We start from the raw sequence: 18,785 nt of genomic DNA on the forward strand, positions 1-18,785 counted from the left end.
AGAAACTAACTAGCACATATAAATATTCCTGACTTATTCTTTTATTCATACTATTTTTTTGTTTCCCCTGCAAATGAAGCATTTTTATATCACACCCTTTTCAAAATAATACACAGACTTAGGCTTCACTCAATATCAATATTCTACAAAATGAGAAAATTTCAAAATCTCAAAGATACTGAACACTGACCCATTATCACTTGATTCTCCAATGGATATGCATTAAATAATGTTGTTAAGAACTCTGGGAAAGAAAAAGCTAAAGAATATACAACTGCTTAAAGCCTGACTACATAATCTTGACTCCTCACCACACAGGCTTACAAACACAGAGCCAGCCATCTTCACACACCACTAAAACACTAAGACACAGCAGTAAATACCATAGATTTCCATGTACAGGGTGTCTTTGCTGAGACTATCACCACTCGGGAGGAAGACTTCACAAGACCAAAGTCCCTCAAAGTCCTTGCTGAGGGAGTAGAAGCCAAGGGTGAAGATGGTGAGAGGCTCGTCCCCTTCCTCTCCCTCACTGACAGCCACATTCACCAGCTGGCTCGAGGTGGACATCTTGGTGCGGTTCTGAATGGACACTTGAGGTGTGTCTTCATGCGAGAACAGCACCGTCTGGGAGGCGGAGGTGAAACTTGTTGTATCATGATTTAATTTTTCTAACAAGACTTTAAATTTAAAATACCAGTTAAAAAATACATGCTGAACTTGCATTTTGGTTCCTTTCTCTCATTCAGTTAATGTGTAAATCAATATGGTATAGTGACCATAAACTTGTTCCCTCATGATGTAGACAACAAAACATACTGAACTTGCATTTTGGTTCCTTTCTCTCTTTCAGTTAATGTATAAACCAGTTATGCATAGTGACCATAAACTTATTTCCTTACAATACAGACAACAAGACACCCACTCGACAAGCATTGCTGCAAGGAGAATACTCAGGAGAGCCTTGTGATGAGTCTGACAACATAAAGGAAGCCTACACATGATTGTTCCAGTGTACAAAACCATACATATTACCAACAAGTGTCACTTGAAGGCCTCACCACCATGTCAGGGCTGATCCCCTTGATCTTACAGGCAATGGGGATCGGTGCATCCCGCCAGTTGAGCTCCTCCTTATCCTGCAGCTCCAGTGTCACCTCAGGAACATCTGGTGGCAGGGCAGGGAATGTCATTATTACACTGTACTTGGGCCACTTTACACTGCCTGCTTTGTGTATTCATCTGGAGACAGTGTTTTTATTATTCTGTCAATGGAAAATTCAATCAGAGCTGTCATCTATCATACCATGAGACGGGAGTGTTGTTACCACTATGTGTGTGGCAACACTGACATCCCATCTTCAGGAAGGGTACTTGGAAACTTTGATTTTCCTGCTGACAGAATGAAATCACTGCCAACATACTTAGCCTCCATACTAATGTAAAAAAAAATGGGTCATGTGAAGCCTGAAGCTTTACTGTTTACTACCCATTTCTAATCAGTAATTAATCACAAGGTGAAACAGAAAGAGCTTTCAAAATACTTGCATGATTTTTTTCTTTTTTTTTGGAGTCCTGACTGATGTCTGTTCCTGGAAGCTTCTTTTAAGAAATTGCTTATGTCAGAAGAGCTTTCAGTTTCATCTACTTTCCCTTTCAATATCCATAATCCTTTATTTTTATTTATTAAATAAGTTCTACCACAAGTTTTCATCAGCCATACATTTCATCTTCTCTCCCCAATACAGAAGCAGTTTTAAACTCAACACACAAGACAGACAAGCTTGACTCAGCATACAGAGGCACAACCAGGCTGGTTAATACACACCCCAGACATTGATGTTGAGTGACCTGGAGGAGGAGGGCGTGGTGAAGCACTCATAGCGGCCGCTGTGGTGGTGTGTGGCGGTGGGGACGGTGAGGATGTGGGTGGTCACCGTGTCACCCTCCACCCCTGGAAATATTGCATACCTCCATCCATTTGACTGCGGCTCCACTGCCTCATTGTTGAACACGAAGGTAACCTGAGAGAGAGGAGGAGAGTCAATATAAATGTATTCTAACTGGAATATATTTATTTAATACAAGAATACAGGAATGTGTTTGTTAAATGCAAAGTTCTATCAGGAAGTATTCCCCTTCCACTCACTACCTCTTGCTTAACGTGGAAAGTGAAACTGATGATGGAGACAAAAATTTGAAAGATCCTTACATAATATAATGATAATGATGTTCTCTAGTTATAAAAGTACTTCTGATAAAAACAGAAGAAAAAAACATATAACAACAACTAAGTGCAAAATGACTCGCAACATTTTCTGATGAGACATGACAAGACAACATGGCTTCCCCGACACACCACCACACTCACCAGGCCATCCCAGTTGTTGACAACACAGGTGATGTTTAGGTCCCGTCCCACCACTGGCGCCGAGGCTGACAGTCCCACCACCCTTGCCTCAGGCACTAGTGCGCCCATGGACAGCAAAAAGCAAATGGTAGTTTTTAAAAATATACTAAAATGATGCATGATGTATATGTCTACTTACATTTTAAAATTTTCCACTAATGTTTCACAGTAATTGGTTCCCATATGCTGTAGAAAGCTTATGCTTTTAAAGAAAGACTTAACTTATTACAGGAAACTTAGAGTAATGCTCAAAACATCGACATCAGTTCCACTTATCAGTCATCCCCACACCACCACCACCACTCACACTTGATCAGCACCGGAGCAGGCAGGGACACAGCAGCGCCGGCTGAGCATCTGTATTGGCCACTGTCCTGCAGCTCAGAATCCCGCACAATGAGGAAAGCCTCCGTTAGGCTCTCCTCCATGGGGTAACGCAGCACGTTGAACCGCTCCGCCAGGGACGACATGAGTGATGCACCGTTCAGTGTGAATTCTACCTACAGAGAAATAACGCAATGTGTAAAATTTTTTATGAGAATGTGTGTGAATTAAGGACTGCCTGTGGTTTATTCATGCATACTTTCTTGCTGCAAAAGACTTGAGATATTTCCTTCTGCACAACAGTGAAAACTCAAAGATGTAAACTACAGTGGGAAATCTAAAAGAACACAGTAGAAAATGAATAAGTAAAAAAATTTTTAAAATCAGTCAAGAAAATGAGAATATCAGCATCACACATCATCATTATGAATCCTTTCTGGAGGTTCTCATATGCATATCTGTCTATGACTTGAATTCCTTCAAGAGGGAAGTTTCAAGACACTTATCCTTCAATTTTTGACTACTGCTTTAAAGCCTTTTCTGGGACTGGCATCTCAGTGGGCTTTTTTTTTTATCAGATTTTTGTTGCCCTTGGCCAGTGTTCCTCCTACATTGAAAAAAAAAAAAATCTATATAGCAGAAGATATATAATTAAGACTTCTACAGTTACAACAATATAGATGATAAATCTCACCTCAGCCTCCCAGTTTCGCACGGTGCACTGAATGGTGAAGTTCTCCCCAACAATTACAGTTTCTGGTGCGATGATCTCAAGGACTTCTGGATCTGGACCTAAAGATGAGAAGAGACTCTTTTTTTTTTTTTTTTTTTTTGTAAGATGGGTACTGGCCAAAGGCAACAAATCTATAAGAAAAAAAAAAAAAAATGCCCACAGAGGTGCTGGTCCCCCCAAATAATGGAAAGTAGTTTAGACCCACAATGCACAGCTACTTTTAATGGGAGCACTTTCTAAGCTACACATCTATCTAGACATCAAAATATTCAGGCATCATTCTCCACTGCAACAGTTCAGGCAAGGCCAAAGAGGGCAGTAAGGGTGTGGGCCAAACAGTACATGAAGACTTGATGTTTACATACAGGTATGAAGGTATTTCTAAAGAAATAATTACCATTATATGCCTAGACCTTAATAATATCAAAGAAATGGGTATTTTGCACAGTTTTTCTTGACTTTATGTCTGGGTGAATTTCTGATATGAAGATTGCAGGTATTTTCTTCCTTTCCCCTTTTTGGTATGGCAGACTTTCAAGTTATGCAAATATAATACTGTTTCAAATTATACAAGTATCTTATGCTGCTTTAAATAGTACAATGATATCTCAGGACTATTTCAAGTTGCATTATAATCCTTAAGATAACTCACGTTCCATGACGGCAAATATCTCAGCCAGGAAGGAGCCCGCCTCACTCTTTGCCACACACCGGTAGCTGCCGGCATCACTCGCTGAGGCCCGCGGGAAGATGAGCTCCGAGCTGCTGCCACTGCCCTCACTGCCCTCCACCACCTCCCACCTATCACCTGTAGGGGAAAAGGTATAATATAATATAGTGATGTCAAAAGATTTATTACAAGTACTAGTATACCAAGAATCTTTTACCTGAAGTTCTATATATTTCAGCACTAACTCCGTAATTTCTTCATTTTTTGTACAAATGTAACACAAGAAAAGAATAAGAAACATTCCTATAAAACATCATCAGACTAATATCAGAAATACCACAAACATGTTAAATTTATCCAGTATAATACACAGACTTTAAGGTGATAAGTACAGATGAATGGCAGAGAAGCACTTTACCATTACCTGCTTTCTTCTCCCAGTGGACAGAGGGCAGCGGGTGACCTATGGTAAGGCACGGCAGCTGGAAGAACTCACCCTCCTGAAAGTGCACCTCAGAGGGGAGCGGCTCACTCAGAGATGGGGGAGCTGTGGGGAGCACCAACAAGAGTTATGACACTATATTCTTGAGTGTTTCTGTGTCATTACCTTTAACAGGGTCTAGTAGAAGTTATTGGAGTTTTCAAAGGTGTTTTTAATATTCATGTGATGACTAAACATAAATTCTACTTCATTAATACAAAAATCATTGTAACTAATAGTCTGAAGCCTTTGAAAATAGTCCTGTGATAAACCAGCCTTTTCAAACAAGCCTATCTCAATACAACACAAGGAGGGCTGTGTGTGAAGACCTCCAAAGAGAACAATACCAGATACCAGGTTCTCACAGTTCACTCACCATACATCTCCACATATATCTGTGCCGAGCCAAAAGGTGTGATGCACTGGTAGGTTCCAATGTTCCTTGCTGAGGCATGGGTGAGGACCAGCTGGTGGACTGTTGTGTTGTGTTCACCAGGGTACGTCAGTGACTCGTATGCATTGGGATTGATCACTGCTCCCTCAAAGGTCCAGGTGATTGTGACCTGCTTAGTGTGGCATTTGTTTGAGGGTGTGAATAAAAATGGTATGTTACTGATTATATTCATGAGGTATCGAAGATGTTGATAAGAATGGTACCTTACTAATTACACTTATGAGGTAACATCCCAACAGTTGTCATACACCTACATATTTTGAAAGAATGTTCTGTATTACATTTTATCAAGTGCTATAAACTCATTCTAAAAACAATAAACTGAACATGCTGCTTAGCTAACATAATACAATGAAAATTAATTAATGTTTTATCAGAAGTCACTGCTAAAAATATTGGCCTTCAAGTAAAATGCATTAACCAGAGATAAATCTGCATATAAAAATAACAAATAAACAATATACATCTTAGTGAGCAGCAGCCACCGATATAAAATTGAACTAATTACCGAGATCAAGTACACAGAAGTCCATTTGATGGCTTAAAAGTATAATGCCATTTAATATGTGAAATTAACTAGTAAAACAAAAAATACTGAAACTGCAACACTGTACCTGAGTGCCAGCATTCTTGGCATACTGTGTGGTGCATCTCAAGGAGAGCTCCTCGTCCTCGTAAAAATTGTTCCCAGTAACTCCAAGAAGGCGAGGAGGACGATCTGAGAGAGAGAAACAAGCACTGACATGTCCACCAACAGCAAAATATGATAAAGACTCTTAAGTGTGTGTGAGTCTGTGAGAGTGAACTGAAGAACAAAGCTATGAGTAATAATGAGGAAGTCTACAGAAATTTCAAGTACAAAACCATATATAAATAGAGAATTAGTGTAGAATCATGCATAAACTCTCATGTATTATATAAGGGAGTCAATACAGAATTAAGTGTAAAAATATTCTTGTGTATTTTCTTGGAGATCTATTGAAACAAAAAAAAAATTAACTACTTTCATCTGTGACCCTCATTCAAGAAAACCTTTAACAATACACATAAAACTAATTTGCCATACAGGACACAAACCTTCAATGTTAATAAGGATGTGTTTGGAGGCCCCAGGAATATAGCACACATACTGGCCATTGTCAGCGAAGGATATGGACTCAAAGTGGACAGTGGACACCAGCCTGTTGGGCGGGTGCATGGTGGATTGCTTGCGTCTCTTGGGGAATACAGCACCAAACACAAGCTCTGAGCCATCCTTCAGCCACAACACCTACACCCAGTGAGGAGGAGAACCTTGGTCATGGACAGTACAATGTCAATGTACACTCATACCTAACTGGCTATTTATCTGATACACTATTTCACATTTGTATTTTCATTAATCCTGAGTTCTTTGACCTGTTGCTAATCTATTAGTTCTCAAGTTTTGTGAGATTATCAGCAGATCAGAGAATTTTAAGATCACAAGAAAATGCTTTATAAACTGAAAATGAGTGTGGGATTCTTATTAATTTCTACTGCTGTACAATATGGTGTTCAAAAAATTACTCTACATATTTTACATATTTTTGACCAAGGAAAACTAGTCAGTCTCTGAAATTAACCTAAAGGTTCTGCCTTCTACCAAGGCACTCCATGGTTCACTTTAACAGCACTAGCAAACAACATTGCTGCACGAATGACGCATCTCACCTCCGAATTTGAGCCAGAAACGGTGCAGGTAAGAGTGAGTGGTTGGCCATACTCCACCAAGTCCTTGTCAGGCTCAGCAGTCAAAGAATCAACACGGGGAACTGCAATAAATATCCCTCACTATATTCTATATTCTACTGGCTTATGACATGTCTTCTTAAGCTAATTAACATCATGAATCTTACATATATGGGGTAGAAGGCAATCCTCTAACTTATTCATCAGAAGGACTAGCACAACACAGAACACAAGGAAATGCCTATGGGAAAGTAGGGCAACCAATCTGTATTATGTTCAATAAGGATATAGACATAAGTTTACAATAACTACTAGCATTCAGGTGACAGAAAACATCAGAAAATTAAGAGAAATTATGTATGACAATATATTCCATTAGTAAACACACTAAGCTCACTATCATGATCTGAATTAGTCTTACAAAAGATTGATATTAATTAATTATTCGTATTTTCCAATGAGACTATTTTTCTCACCTCTCACAGTGACCTGCATGCTGTGTTCCTCAGGGGGGCTTGTCTCAATGCGGCAGGTGAAGCTGGCATTCTGTCTGACGGAGGCCACAAAGAGGGAGGCCACCAGCTGGTCATCCTGTGTATGCTGCTCCTGCCCCTGAGTGTTCCCCAGCAGCCGTTTCTTGGTCTGGGTGTACAGGCGGTCCCTCCAGGAAATCATCTTGCCGTCCTTCAGCCACGTCACCTGAGAGTGCACATGAATAAAACAAAATGTGAATATTTCTTATTGGAGAAAAGGGTTGTATCAAAGAATTAATCAGTTGTTGCTCTCTATCACTGAACCATCCTCTTGTTCCAGTGTTTTTCCAGTGATTTTTGTAATGATTAGAGGCAAAATTATATCAGGGCTTGTGATTCTTTGTAAAATAAATCCCATATTATCATTATTGAAGATGAGGCTGGGAGGGATTTAACTTCTCCCAGAAGGTTGCCCTCCCATAAGCAAGACTCCTCACCCTGACAGGCCAGGCAGGCTGTATGTAGCAGGAGAAAGTGGCTGCCTCCCCATACTGCACCACTGCAGGGCTCTCGCTGTGCACGACGGTCTGCCGCTCTGACTGACTGCCGTGCTCTGTGGGAAAACACAAAATTTGGTCAAGTGTGCACAAGATGAAAATTTAGTTATGTGATTGATTTTCAGTACAAGATTTTTTGCCTAAATGTAAGCAATGCATCAAGTTAAAATTCTATAATGTGCAAGATTTTGAGTACATCTATCAAATATTATGTGCAATATATTAAATGCAAAATATTGTATGTATGCATAGTACACACTATACACATCCTGGTTCAGCTGAAGTTTCCTTGCCATCTTCCCGAATCATAGATGCATATAAGGAAAATGTCAAATAAATGCTTAAAAAATCTAAAATGAAATCTCATCAAAAGTTATGAAACATGTAAAGGCATAAAAGTACTTATAAATACATCAAAGGAGCATGCTGTACTAGTGCCTTAAAATGAGCAGCAATAAATAAGGTGTTACCAGCACCAACCCAAGCCTGAGAGTGTCCCAGCTGTTGCTACCAGCAGACTAACTCACCCAGGATTGTCACCAGCACCTGTGGGTCTGGCTTCTGTCCCTGCCGCCAACACATGAACAGCCCAGACTCATGGGAGCGCACGTCTGTCAGCTTCAACTCCAGGTTCACTTTGCCTCCTTCCATCTGGCACAGGAACCATTGACTGAGTGATTAAGGTGGCCAAGGAATAGGGGTCCAAATTTTATATCCAATTCTTTGCCTCCTTCCATCTAGCACAGGAACCATTGACTGAGTGAATTAAGGTGGTCAAAGGATAGGAGTCCAAATTTTATATCCAGTTTACTTAAAAGCAAGAACTAATGAATGAAATAAATCAATGAATTAGAAGAGCAGAGTAGAAAAGGTACAAAGGTATGTTGGATATCTGAGAGGGGATAAAAATCTTAAATACTGACTACTGTTAATAAAAAATAAATAAACGACACAAGAGCAATTTGACATTAAGAAATTACATGAACAATGACTACTGTAAGACAAGTGTTTCAAGTAGCGATCATATTTTGTAAAACAGTATCGCACTGGATATTGTGGCATAATTTCCTAAGGCAACCATGCGTGTGTAACTGCAAATATGACACGGGAATCCCTCTCTCTATGAAGAAATTGGCTACCACAGACACACCAGAGGCAAATACACACGTACACTAAGAGAGAGAGAGAGAGAGAGAGAGAGAGAGAGAGAGAGAGAGAGAGAGAGAGAGAGAGAGAGAGAGAGAGAGAGAGAGAGAGAGAGAAAGAAAGTCACTGAGAATTCCAAACGTGAAACAGTTAACCCTTTACCTATTTGATACCTATTTCATTAATTACTAATCACTTCGAGACACCTTTACTTGTTCTACAGCCACTTCTAATCTTTAAACTCGATAGAAATTGCAATATTTATTCTGTTCATCCCCTACTTTCTTGCAGATGCTTAGAAAAATTTCATGCATAACTCTGGTGGTGTTTCGGTTAATGGTAAGCACACTATACACGTCATCAATATACCACTACTTACCTGCGTGATGAGGGAAAACCTTGGCTCCTGAACGATGAGAGTGCGGCCTGAAGACAGCACCTGAGGCCTCTTGGTGCCTTGGCGGATGTACACCCACCGGTACTGCAACACAGGACACACTGCATTGGTCAGGGTTCATCAGTGCCCACTCAGAACATGGATCCCTTACGCTCTGCTGGGCCCTGATTGGTAGGGTGTCGTGTACAGTCCCATCCACATCCACGTTGTGTTGTCACTGCCAGTGTGTGGATTGCCTGCTGTGAACCGCCCGCTCCAGCTCGTATAAGAAATAAATCCAGCCACTCCCTCCATCATCCTCCCTCTTACTCAAACTTACTGGGTTGTATTGGATACGAGTAGAATCACGCGAGGCGACTCACACACTGGCAGCGCTAAAGAACGTGGAAATACTCGGGACTGTACCACTATGTTGAGTGTCAGGCGTTTCATTCCCACCTGATCCCCTCGGCTAACTGTTTACGTAAATTTTCTGGTCTTTCAAAACCTGATGTCTGAATGTCCATTACTGGCCACCAAAACTCCTCTATCGCCTCCACCACAAAAGCAGTTCAGGGAAGTGTTCATTGGCGGCGCAATTCCTGAGAACATCCTCCTCGAGAACATCCTCCTCATGTACTCGTGTACTCTATACTCATTAGGGAGTTAAGAAGACTATCTATCATACACTGAGAATTGAGGACAAAAGTACATGCATCACTGATATACAGCAGTGCTTGGCTTCTGTAGGTTTTAAATATGGTAGGTAAATTAATTAGTAAAACGGCATACGGAAACACAGTGCCATCCAGCATTACAAGAATTATGTAGAGTCCCTCAATACAACGCATATATAAAAAATGAATACAAAGAACAATTTCACTTTCAAGTATGTAGAAGTAAAAGCAACAAACTGACTTAAAAGTGGTCGGTTACTTAACAATGCTAAGTAATTCCTAATGGGTAATTATTGTAGTAGATTAGGTGACTCACGGACTGGAGATGGTCTTGTTTGGCGTAACATTTAAGTGTGATGTTCTCTCCCACGAACACCTGCTGGCGGGTGATGTCATCTCTGCTGGCATGGCCCACGTGCGCTGCAACAAGACATTGAGTGGTTAGCTACACACGGGGATGAATGACAACAAATCAATATAAATCAAGGATGGATTCGTTTAAGTAAACTTTATATATAAATCGATGTTTTCTTTGGGTTTTTCTTATTATTTATTTAATTTTCTATCCTCTCCTAGCTCCATTATGAAAAAATAAATAATGCTTTATAAGGAAAACGTGCGGCTTCATTAACACAGCACATCTAAATCAGAAAGAAACTCCATTTCTTAGGTATGAATGCTGGCAGAACGCTTAGCCTGCGGGATAATAGGGGATGGAACGACCGAATCTTTACTAAATTAAGAAATAGGAAGAATCTGACAGTAAATGTCAAATGTTGAGGAGACGAAGAAGGGAAAATAACCTTGATGTTACAAGAAAAGCGAAGAGGTCTGAAGTACGCTTCAGTGCTCCGTATCGAATACTTTCATCGGGTTCTTGAGATAGTTACTGTGATTTCCAGTTGTATTATCCTGACTAATGATACTTTTAATGATTTTACGTCATCAGTGAGGAAAAACAAAAGACACCCATAATAACCTGGCTAATTATCGGTGGCCTTTGGAAGAGTCCATCAGAGAGCTCTGAGAGCTTAATAATATGGGCTGAGTATTATTCTCCGCCTGAATGTTCCTTTGGTACCGTCATCACATCGCTTTTCCCAGACAGGGCAAAATGAGTATTAATGAAACCGTCACTACACCAATGTACGGATAGTGTGTGAATTTCCCGCTACTTATGAAACAAGCTGGAAATGCGGAGGTTAATCCTGGCAGCGGCGGAGCATCACGTTGTGAGTGTTACGATGTTCGCGCGTCACAAGTGGTAGCATTCGAAGGGCGTGACAACGAGTATAGTTCATTATTGAGAGGGAGGCATCTGGCAATATGAGGCATTTAGCATGAAGGAACAGGCAACTCCACACAGGCAGCTTCAAAATTCATACCTACAACGTGTTACTCTCAGCCCGTATGTTGAATCAAGTTCTCAAACGGACTTTTTTTTTTGAGCTGCAGAGATAATAAGCGTGTTCTCATGGAAAGATTCCTTAATGATAATGCAGAATCCTTGTCAAACTACAACTAGAATCATGAAAATCTAACTGGAAACCCTAATTCCCTCTACCAGAGCCTGTCAGAAATCCCAGTACCCTCCACCACAGCCTGTAAGAAGATAAAACGCGGACACATGTGCGAACAGGCCTGGTCTTATCTCCATCACCAGACTTCCGAGTTGGCTTCAATTTCACACTTGACACTGGCCGCAAGACCTTTACTTTCTATCCTTCCTCTTCCCCTGCCACATGCGAAGACCCTCCCTGGGCACAGGAGAAAGAGGGCGGGCAGAAGGAGCAGCAGGGGAGGAGGGTACCCAGCAGCTGGCCATACCCCGCCGTCCTGCTGTCATAACACTGTGGCATCACTCACCCCTGACTGACATCTTCCTACCGCCCGCTCACCTTTCATCTCGGCCGGTCCCTCGTTACTTTGGTTTCCCACGCCACGTCTCCCCTCTCTCGCATACCTCACCCAACCTGAGCCATGTGGGTCAGGCTATATTTACCTCACGTTCTCATACCCGTTATGATCTCCTTCCTACACCTAATAGTACCCAAATCCCCGGTGACCACTTGTACCCTACACCGCATCCTTAAGTCAGAACAATGGGTCGCGTGTCTCGCCGCTGAGATACTGAACAGTATCCTTAGTTACTCGTAGCGACTTGTGTTTCTGTCTCGTGTCCTTGTCTTGTAGATTCCTGAGAGTTGCGGCACCACAATCTCGAGTAGCTCAAGGCGACGCCATATGACTTTAGTGTTATGCCGCCATTACTCGTATCAGCTTCCTATATTTTCCTCGTATCTTGTTGTCACCAGTAATATCCTCGCGTCCTCTCCCTTCACCAACCGTTAGATCTCAGTTCACGAAAGAAACACGAAACAGATAACATTATGTATATACTTTAAAACAGGTACAGTTATGCTCCATATATGATGACGCAGTATAGAAAGTTTTGAAACATTGGATCGTTATTTGTATAGTAACGTGAAGCAAAAACATACCATTATTTAAGTACGGTAATGATATTAATGGGAAAACTTAAAAGATAAAATGGAATAGCAACTCAAGGGAACAAAATTATATCTTCTCACACTACCTAAAGATACTCATACCTATACGTAGTTATACCATAACCACATTAAATCTAAGTTAATGAGTTTTCTGAAAATGAACAGACGGACATTTCTTTCCCATGTGCCTGAGAAGAATCAGTTTGAAAGGCTTCGGGCGGTGGGTGGGTTGAAGACTGATGACTGTACGAGCGGACATGAGGCCCGTATTCAGAAACGCTTTGCTCTCTCACCACGACCATTTTCCAAGGCCTCAAAGATGATTAGCTAGGTTCTCAAAAGTGTTTCTCGTGTAATAATGCACTAGAACCGTATTAACACTCTTAAAAACACATGTAGCTTCAACTAGGGCCTTTTGAAAGTAGTGGAAGTGCGGCGCAGAAGTGTTTTAGAATATGGTACAAAATAATATGGGCGAGGAAGAGGACGGGAGGGAGAGGATAGAGATCATGGGAAGTCGAAGAGCCTCCCCCCCGTATCCCCCCCTTGGATAATAGATCGAGTATTAGTCTTATAAACCTTACCCTCCCTCCCTTCCTCTCCCGCATCTGATTTCGCAATTGACCTGTGGGCGGTTATCTGCACTCAGTAACGCTAAATAGGGTTGAGTCAAAGGTTAATCGAGTCATCATTCTTCATCCTCTGCCTCACTCACTCACCCACTCTCATTCAGTGCCGCGGGATGTCGCTCTCCGCTTCCTAACACTGGAACGCGGATCCAAACTAATGTGCATCGTTTTTCCAGCCATTAGAGAAGATTGTTATTCAGATTTATGTTAGGAGGGTTTTATGAAGTCGATACAACCTTCCTGGGGTGAGACCCAGAGGGGTGCAGTCCACGGCTGGGCTATTACGTGGGTAACCATCAGGGCGTGTCCAGGCTCATCACCGTAACAGCCACTAAGTCGACGGGTCTGCGCTCCTGCCCTTCTCCCCCCTTCGTTGTTGATTGTAGCAATGATTGAAAGAATAATAACTCTTTCGAACAGAAACGCTTTGCTCTATCACCAAGACTGTTTACAAGGCCACAGAGATAATTAGCCGGGTTCTCAAGCGTTAGTGATATAGAAATGTTAATCTGTCACTAGAACTATGAAAAAAATAAATAAATAAAAATCCGTGTTACTTCACCACGACTATTGAAAATAGTCGAGGTAAGAGAGCAAAGTGCCTTGGAACCTAACTTATATGAATAACCATTTGTAAAGACTTTCACGAGAAAAGCATTAATAAATAACGCATCACACGAGCCGAGTACTACGAACAGAAGAGACTATATGCAAAATCTCCGCCATGAACAGCTATTTTGACGATGCGGACCAAAAGGACAAGACAATTTGAATTCATGAAGGGACCGTGGTTATATTAAAGAGTACAAAGGTTATAATTCCACACTATTGTTATCCCTTGTCTTGCAATTGTGAAAGGTAGTCATTTGTCTGTTCATTGTAAGAGTGCTTCTTTTTTACATTCCGAAGACTCGACTCCGACTCAACACTGAATACCTTCCCCTTGCTTTGTTACTCATTCATATCACCACTGAGTCAAAAGCCCGTATTCTGAAACGCTTCGCTCTCTCACCACGACTATTTTCAAAGGCCACATAGATGATTAGCCGGGTTCTCACGAGTGTTTCTCCTGTTAATAATGTAGAAATCTTGTTAACTTTCACTAAAACCGTAAAAACACCCTTTAAAATCCGTTTCGCTTCAACTAGAGCCATTTAAAAATAGTGGAGGTGCGGACGGAAGTGTTTCAGAACTATGGTACAAAATCTCATCACTCTTCTACATCACGCTGTGGTTGGCGTTAAAAGAAACCATCTACCACTCCCCGTTTTCTCTCTTAGATTAGCCTCGCATTTACGACCAAAATTCTGGAACACTTCTACGTGGCACTCTAAATTTTTTCCAAAGGCTCTAGTTTAAGTTACACAGATTTTTAAGGGTGTTACTACAGTTCTGGTGACAGATTAACAAGATTTATATATTATCAACAGGAGAAACACTCGAGAGAACCTGGCAAATCCTCCCTGTGGCCTTTGAAAACAGTCGTGATGAGAGCAAGCGTTTCAGAATACGGGCCTTGTTACTATTTGTTTTTACTTTTACACAAGCCTAGCTTGTCGACTCCCTCCAGCTGTGCAAGCCTTAGCTGAATATTGAAAAAAAAAAAAAAAATAAGGAAGTTACCCCATCATCCAGACACCGCACTAGTATTCATACACTATGCATTATTGGTTTTCTTTTTTTTTTTAGGAGATCAATTAACTTTTCTCCCACTATTCCTCTCCTTGCCTGTCTCTACGTAACCTACGCATGAAAAGCAAGCAATATCGTTTTTCGTTTTTTTAGGAATTGAACAAGTTGTATTTTCTCCCATTATTCCCTTACTTGTCCGCCCCTGTTATGAAAATGAATTGAACTAAAGGGAAAAAAAAAAAAAAGAGTTTATGCATTAACATGCCATGAGAGGGAGGGAAGCAGCAGCAGCAGCAGCTACAGCACCCTACCTTGCAACAGCACCAGCAGCAGCAGCAGCAGGAGGGAGTAGCGGTGAGCAGATAAAGTTCCACGACCGTGACACGAGGACTTCATCATAGCGGCCACACCCGCCATCACTAGGGCGTCCCGACACAGGGGCGGCGAGGACGCGACTGAGGATTGGTGGCAAGGAGAGGGGCGAGAGGGGGGAGGGGAACAAGCGAGGCACACACACCACGCCTTGTGCTATCCCACTCCAGCCAGCCCCACCACCCCTCCACCCACCACTACTGTTGCCCTGATCCCTCGTGGCCCCTACAATAACATAACCTTCGGCTCCCCTACATAGCACATACCCACTGTCCCCACCCTACCCATGCCCCCTACGCAAACAGCCTCCTCCACCCACCATCGTCCTGTACTCCTGTCCCTACCTCTAGCCCAAGATCCCCTCAGTTCCTCCTCCATACCCAGCCAGTGCCTCCACCACCCCTTCCCCACAGCACCCCTAGCCTTGCGTCCGTCGGTGCCCCTACCCCACGACCCTCACCCTTGCGCCCTGCCATCTCGGGGCCATAGCAGTAGTACAAGGAAGCAGTCATGCCCTCCTATGGCCTAGATCTTGCCGCCCTGTGCCTCGGGGTACACACGAAGGATCCACTCACAAACACCCAAACAAAACAAACTAACGCGTGCCTCCAAGAGTCTCGTCTCGTCTACTTAAAATACTTCACAGACTCGTGGTTCGAAACTAAGCCTCTTGATTCTCTCCGGAATCTAATCTGCCGCTTAACAACTCATTACATAACACAGCCTCCTGGTATAACCTGCACGTAATGACTGGAACTCCTCACGGTGTTACTGACCGAACTCCACGAATTACTACATAGGAGACGGAACTGTGCCTCTCCTGAAAACATGCTAAGTACACTGAAGGCTTAAAAGTACGAAAATATATCAGAATGATAAGCCTAATCGAAAGTAGAAACAAAAGTATGGGGCCACAGTTCTTGATCACCTTTTTTTTTTACAGGATTTAAATGTTGGCTTTCCGTGTGTGTGAGGTTTTAGGCGCACAGACCAACCCGGATGCCGACAAGAACAAGCCAATCGAGGCAATGAATGAACTCTTCCGCAAAGGGTTGAGGCGGCCTGCTGCTGCTGCTGCCCCGACCTGTCACCGGTCTGCCTAACCTGCTCTGTGTCCTGTCCGCCACCCGCTGCCTGCCTGCCCGCACAGATGGACTGACCGCAGGCGCGCACCACGGTTTGTTTGATTATCCGCAAGACTTACAGCAGACCAAAAGATTGAAGTAAATAAACGGAGATAAGTGAAATTTAGGTAAACAAGGCTGAGTAAAGGGGAGGAAATGGAGAAGAATTCATTGAAAGTAAAAAAAAATAAAGTAGAGAAAATAGAGAAAAAGCAAATGAAGAAGAATTAATTGAAAATTAATTCACTAATACTGGGACTTTGGGGAAAACCATAAGCAACTCATGGTAGACAAAACCATTCAAGGATAAAAGGAGGAGGAAGAGGAGGAGGAGGAGGAGGAGGAAGAGAGGGAGGGCCAGTCCATTTAGTGTTAAGATTATGAGGAAAAACCAGCAAACGAAGAAATTAACTCGCATCATCCTGGTTTTATGAAAGGCATAATGAGGTAGAATTGCAAATGATGGAAGGCACGGAGGAAGCAAGGGACAGAAACAACTGGAGGAGACTCGTGCGTGGCGCCAACCCTTCACTCCAGGAAAACACCGAAAGAATAGTTGTGAAGTATTGTCTTTCTTAGATCTTGGATGAGTCACGCACGAGAGATGGATTGTTTGTACTCATGAGTCACGGCACGTATGACTTTACGCACCACCAAGCAAGCATCACCAAGCGCATCATCATCACCACTTTCTGCTAATACAACACAGCGCAGCATCAGTGTTTATTTAAATGTTTTCCTCTTGTTTTTTTTTTCTTTTTTTTTTTCTCTTATTTTCTCATTTTGTCGTGTTTTAAACACACGTTTTTATTTTCATGTTTTTTTTTTATGAAAATTTTGTCCTCGTATTTTACTTTCACGTAGCGATTTGTATCTTTAGTTATTGATTTATCTTGACTTTGCGAAAAGGAGGAAAAATTAAAAGCCAGACAGAGTGTGCGTGTGTGTGTGTGTGTGTGTGTGTGTGTGTGTGTGTGTGTGTCCAACTTCTCACGTAATCTTTTTCCTCTTTTACATCGCTCTTCTAAATTTAAATTTCACACACACACACACACACACACGATAACTCTAAAATAACATACAAACACATCCACGTGACAACCTCTCCTGCCAAATAATGCTTTTTTTTTTTTTTCCTGAATTTTTACCTCCACCATAAACAAATAACTGTCGCGCAAAACATGTCTAAACTAGGTAAAGAATAAGACACTGTAGACCAAAAAGCTGCTACTAATCTGAGGAATTGTCGAGCAGTGAGAAGATTAAGATAAAACACGTAAGATACAAAACTGTTAAACTCAATATCTTTAGTTTCCAACACTACCACCTATCTCTCTTTCCTTATTTATTTATCCAGTGCGAGGAGGAGGAGGAGGAGGAGGAGGGGGAGCATAGAGTGGCTGAGGGTTCGAATGAGGGGCGCCTCCAAGTGTTTGTAAACAGAGAGGGTGAGGGAGTGAGGTGTGTCATACCTCGTCTGGCACTCCGCCTCCCTTCACGGTGCCAACACAATGCCACGCCACGCACGCCAGGCACCCCGCCAGCAGGGACGCGCGCGGACACACACACACACACACACACACACTACACACACACCGTCTATCCTTTGCATAATTATAGTAAGGCATATTAATTCCTTTACTACAGCTACTACTACTACTACTACTACTACTATTACTACTACTCCTGCATACTGGTCGATTACAGCACTGTGAGTAAGAAGGAATATCTAACACGTCATCACTCACTCGTGTGTGTGTGTGTGTGTGTGTGTGTGTGTGTGTGTAATGCCCAGAATAACTCAACAAAATTTGCTTACTTGCTTTCATTGCTGGTGGATTTATGATATCACCCTACAAAACTAGCATCGCTAATAATGCTGCAGATGATGATGATGATGATGATGACGACGAAGATGGTGATGGTGATGATGGTGATGATGATGGTGATGGTGATGATGATGGTGATGATGATGATGATTATAACAGCGCAGTAGTAGCAACAGTAGTAGAGTACTAACTGTAGTAGAAGTAGTCATAGAAGAAACAAATAATGACAACAGCGACAACACTGAGGAGCTCAACGGGATGAAGACAACTATGACGATGATAATGACAATAACGACAACCAACATCACCACCACCATCACCACCATCACCACACAACACCACTATCACTCCCTAGTCAGTCAGTCACTCAGTCAATCTGCCTTTCATCACACACACACACACACACACACACACACACACACACAAGGGCCGCCACACGCCGTCGCCGCTGCATGGCTGGCCTCGCCCCAGGGCCAGAAGACATCCCTCTCCTGTTACCCGAGTCAACACGCCACCGAGGTCCCCACCCACCCAGACACATGAAGAGGGGAAGGATCTCGCCGTCTCTACCCACTTTTGTAGGAGACGAAGAGGAGTGACGGAGAGAAAAGAGGAAAACGAGAGAAGACGAGTGAGGACGAGAAGAAAGGAAGCCGAGGAGAAATGAGGAAGAGGAAA

General features: G+C 42.3%; 1 protein-coding gene and 1 long non-coding RNA gene across 2 annotated transcripts in view; one reads left to right on the forward strand and one right to left on the reverse strand.

Moving 5' to 3' along the window:
* Nucleotides 1-15,339, reverse strand: part of LOC135116514 (uncharacterized) — a 59,414-nt gene extending 44,075 nt beyond the window's left edge. Inside the window, exons 1-18 of the mRNA XM_064034031.1 lie at nucleotides 15,094-15,339; nucleotides 10,328-10,431; nucleotides 9,338-9,439; nucleotides 8,340-8,463; nucleotides 7,753-7,868; nucleotides 7,259-7,481; nucleotides 6,765-6,865; nucleotides 6,150-6,342; nucleotides 5,687-5,790; nucleotides 4,995-5,181; nucleotides 4,562-4,684; nucleotides 4,120-4,275; nucleotides 3,429-3,526; nucleotides 2,718-2,910; nucleotides 2,372-2,466; nucleotides 1,829-2,024; nucleotides 1,062-1,168; nucleotides 384-627 (exon numbers count right to left, since the gene is read on the reverse strand). Coding sequence (XP_063890101.1) covers nucleotides 384-627; nucleotides 1,062-1,168; nucleotides 1,829-2,024; nucleotides 2,372-2,466; nucleotides 2,718-2,910; nucleotides 3,429-3,526; nucleotides 4,120-4,275; nucleotides 4,562-4,684; nucleotides 4,995-5,181; nucleotides 5,687-5,790; nucleotides 6,150-6,342; nucleotides 6,765-6,865; nucleotides 7,259-7,481; nucleotides 7,753-7,868; nucleotides 8,340-8,463; nucleotides 9,338-9,439; nucleotides 10,328-10,431; nucleotides 15,094-15,199 — 2,572 coding nt within the window. The 5' untranslated portion in view covers nucleotides 15,200-15,339. The remainder of the gene's footprint in view (nucleotides 1-383; nucleotides 628-1,061; nucleotides 1,169-1,828; nucleotides 2,025-2,371; nucleotides 2,467-2,717; nucleotides 2,911-3,428; nucleotides 3,527-4,119; nucleotides 4,276-4,561; nucleotides 4,685-4,994; nucleotides 5,182-5,686; nucleotides 5,791-6,149; nucleotides 6,343-6,764; nucleotides 6,866-7,258; nucleotides 7,482-7,752; nucleotides 7,869-8,339; nucleotides 8,464-9,337; nucleotides 9,440-10,327; nucleotides 10,432-15,093) is intronic.
* LOC135116519 (uncharacterized) lies at nucleotides 4,149-6,024 on the forward strand. The gene is made up of 2 exons (XR_010276368.1): nucleotides 4,149-4,289; nucleotides 4,579-6,024. It is a non-coding gene; the product is annotated as an uncharacterized LOC135116519 (long non-coding RNA).
* Nucleotides 15,340-18,785: the final 3,446 nt, after the last annotated feature.

This window comes from Scylla paramamosain, chromosome 31 (assembly GCF_035594125.1).
Source record: "Scylla paramamosain isolate STU-SP2022 chromosome 31, ASM3559412v1, whole genome shotgun sequence".
Lineage (NCBI taxonomy): Eukaryota > Metazoa > Arthropoda > Malacostraca > Decapoda > Portunidae > Scylla > Scylla paramamosain.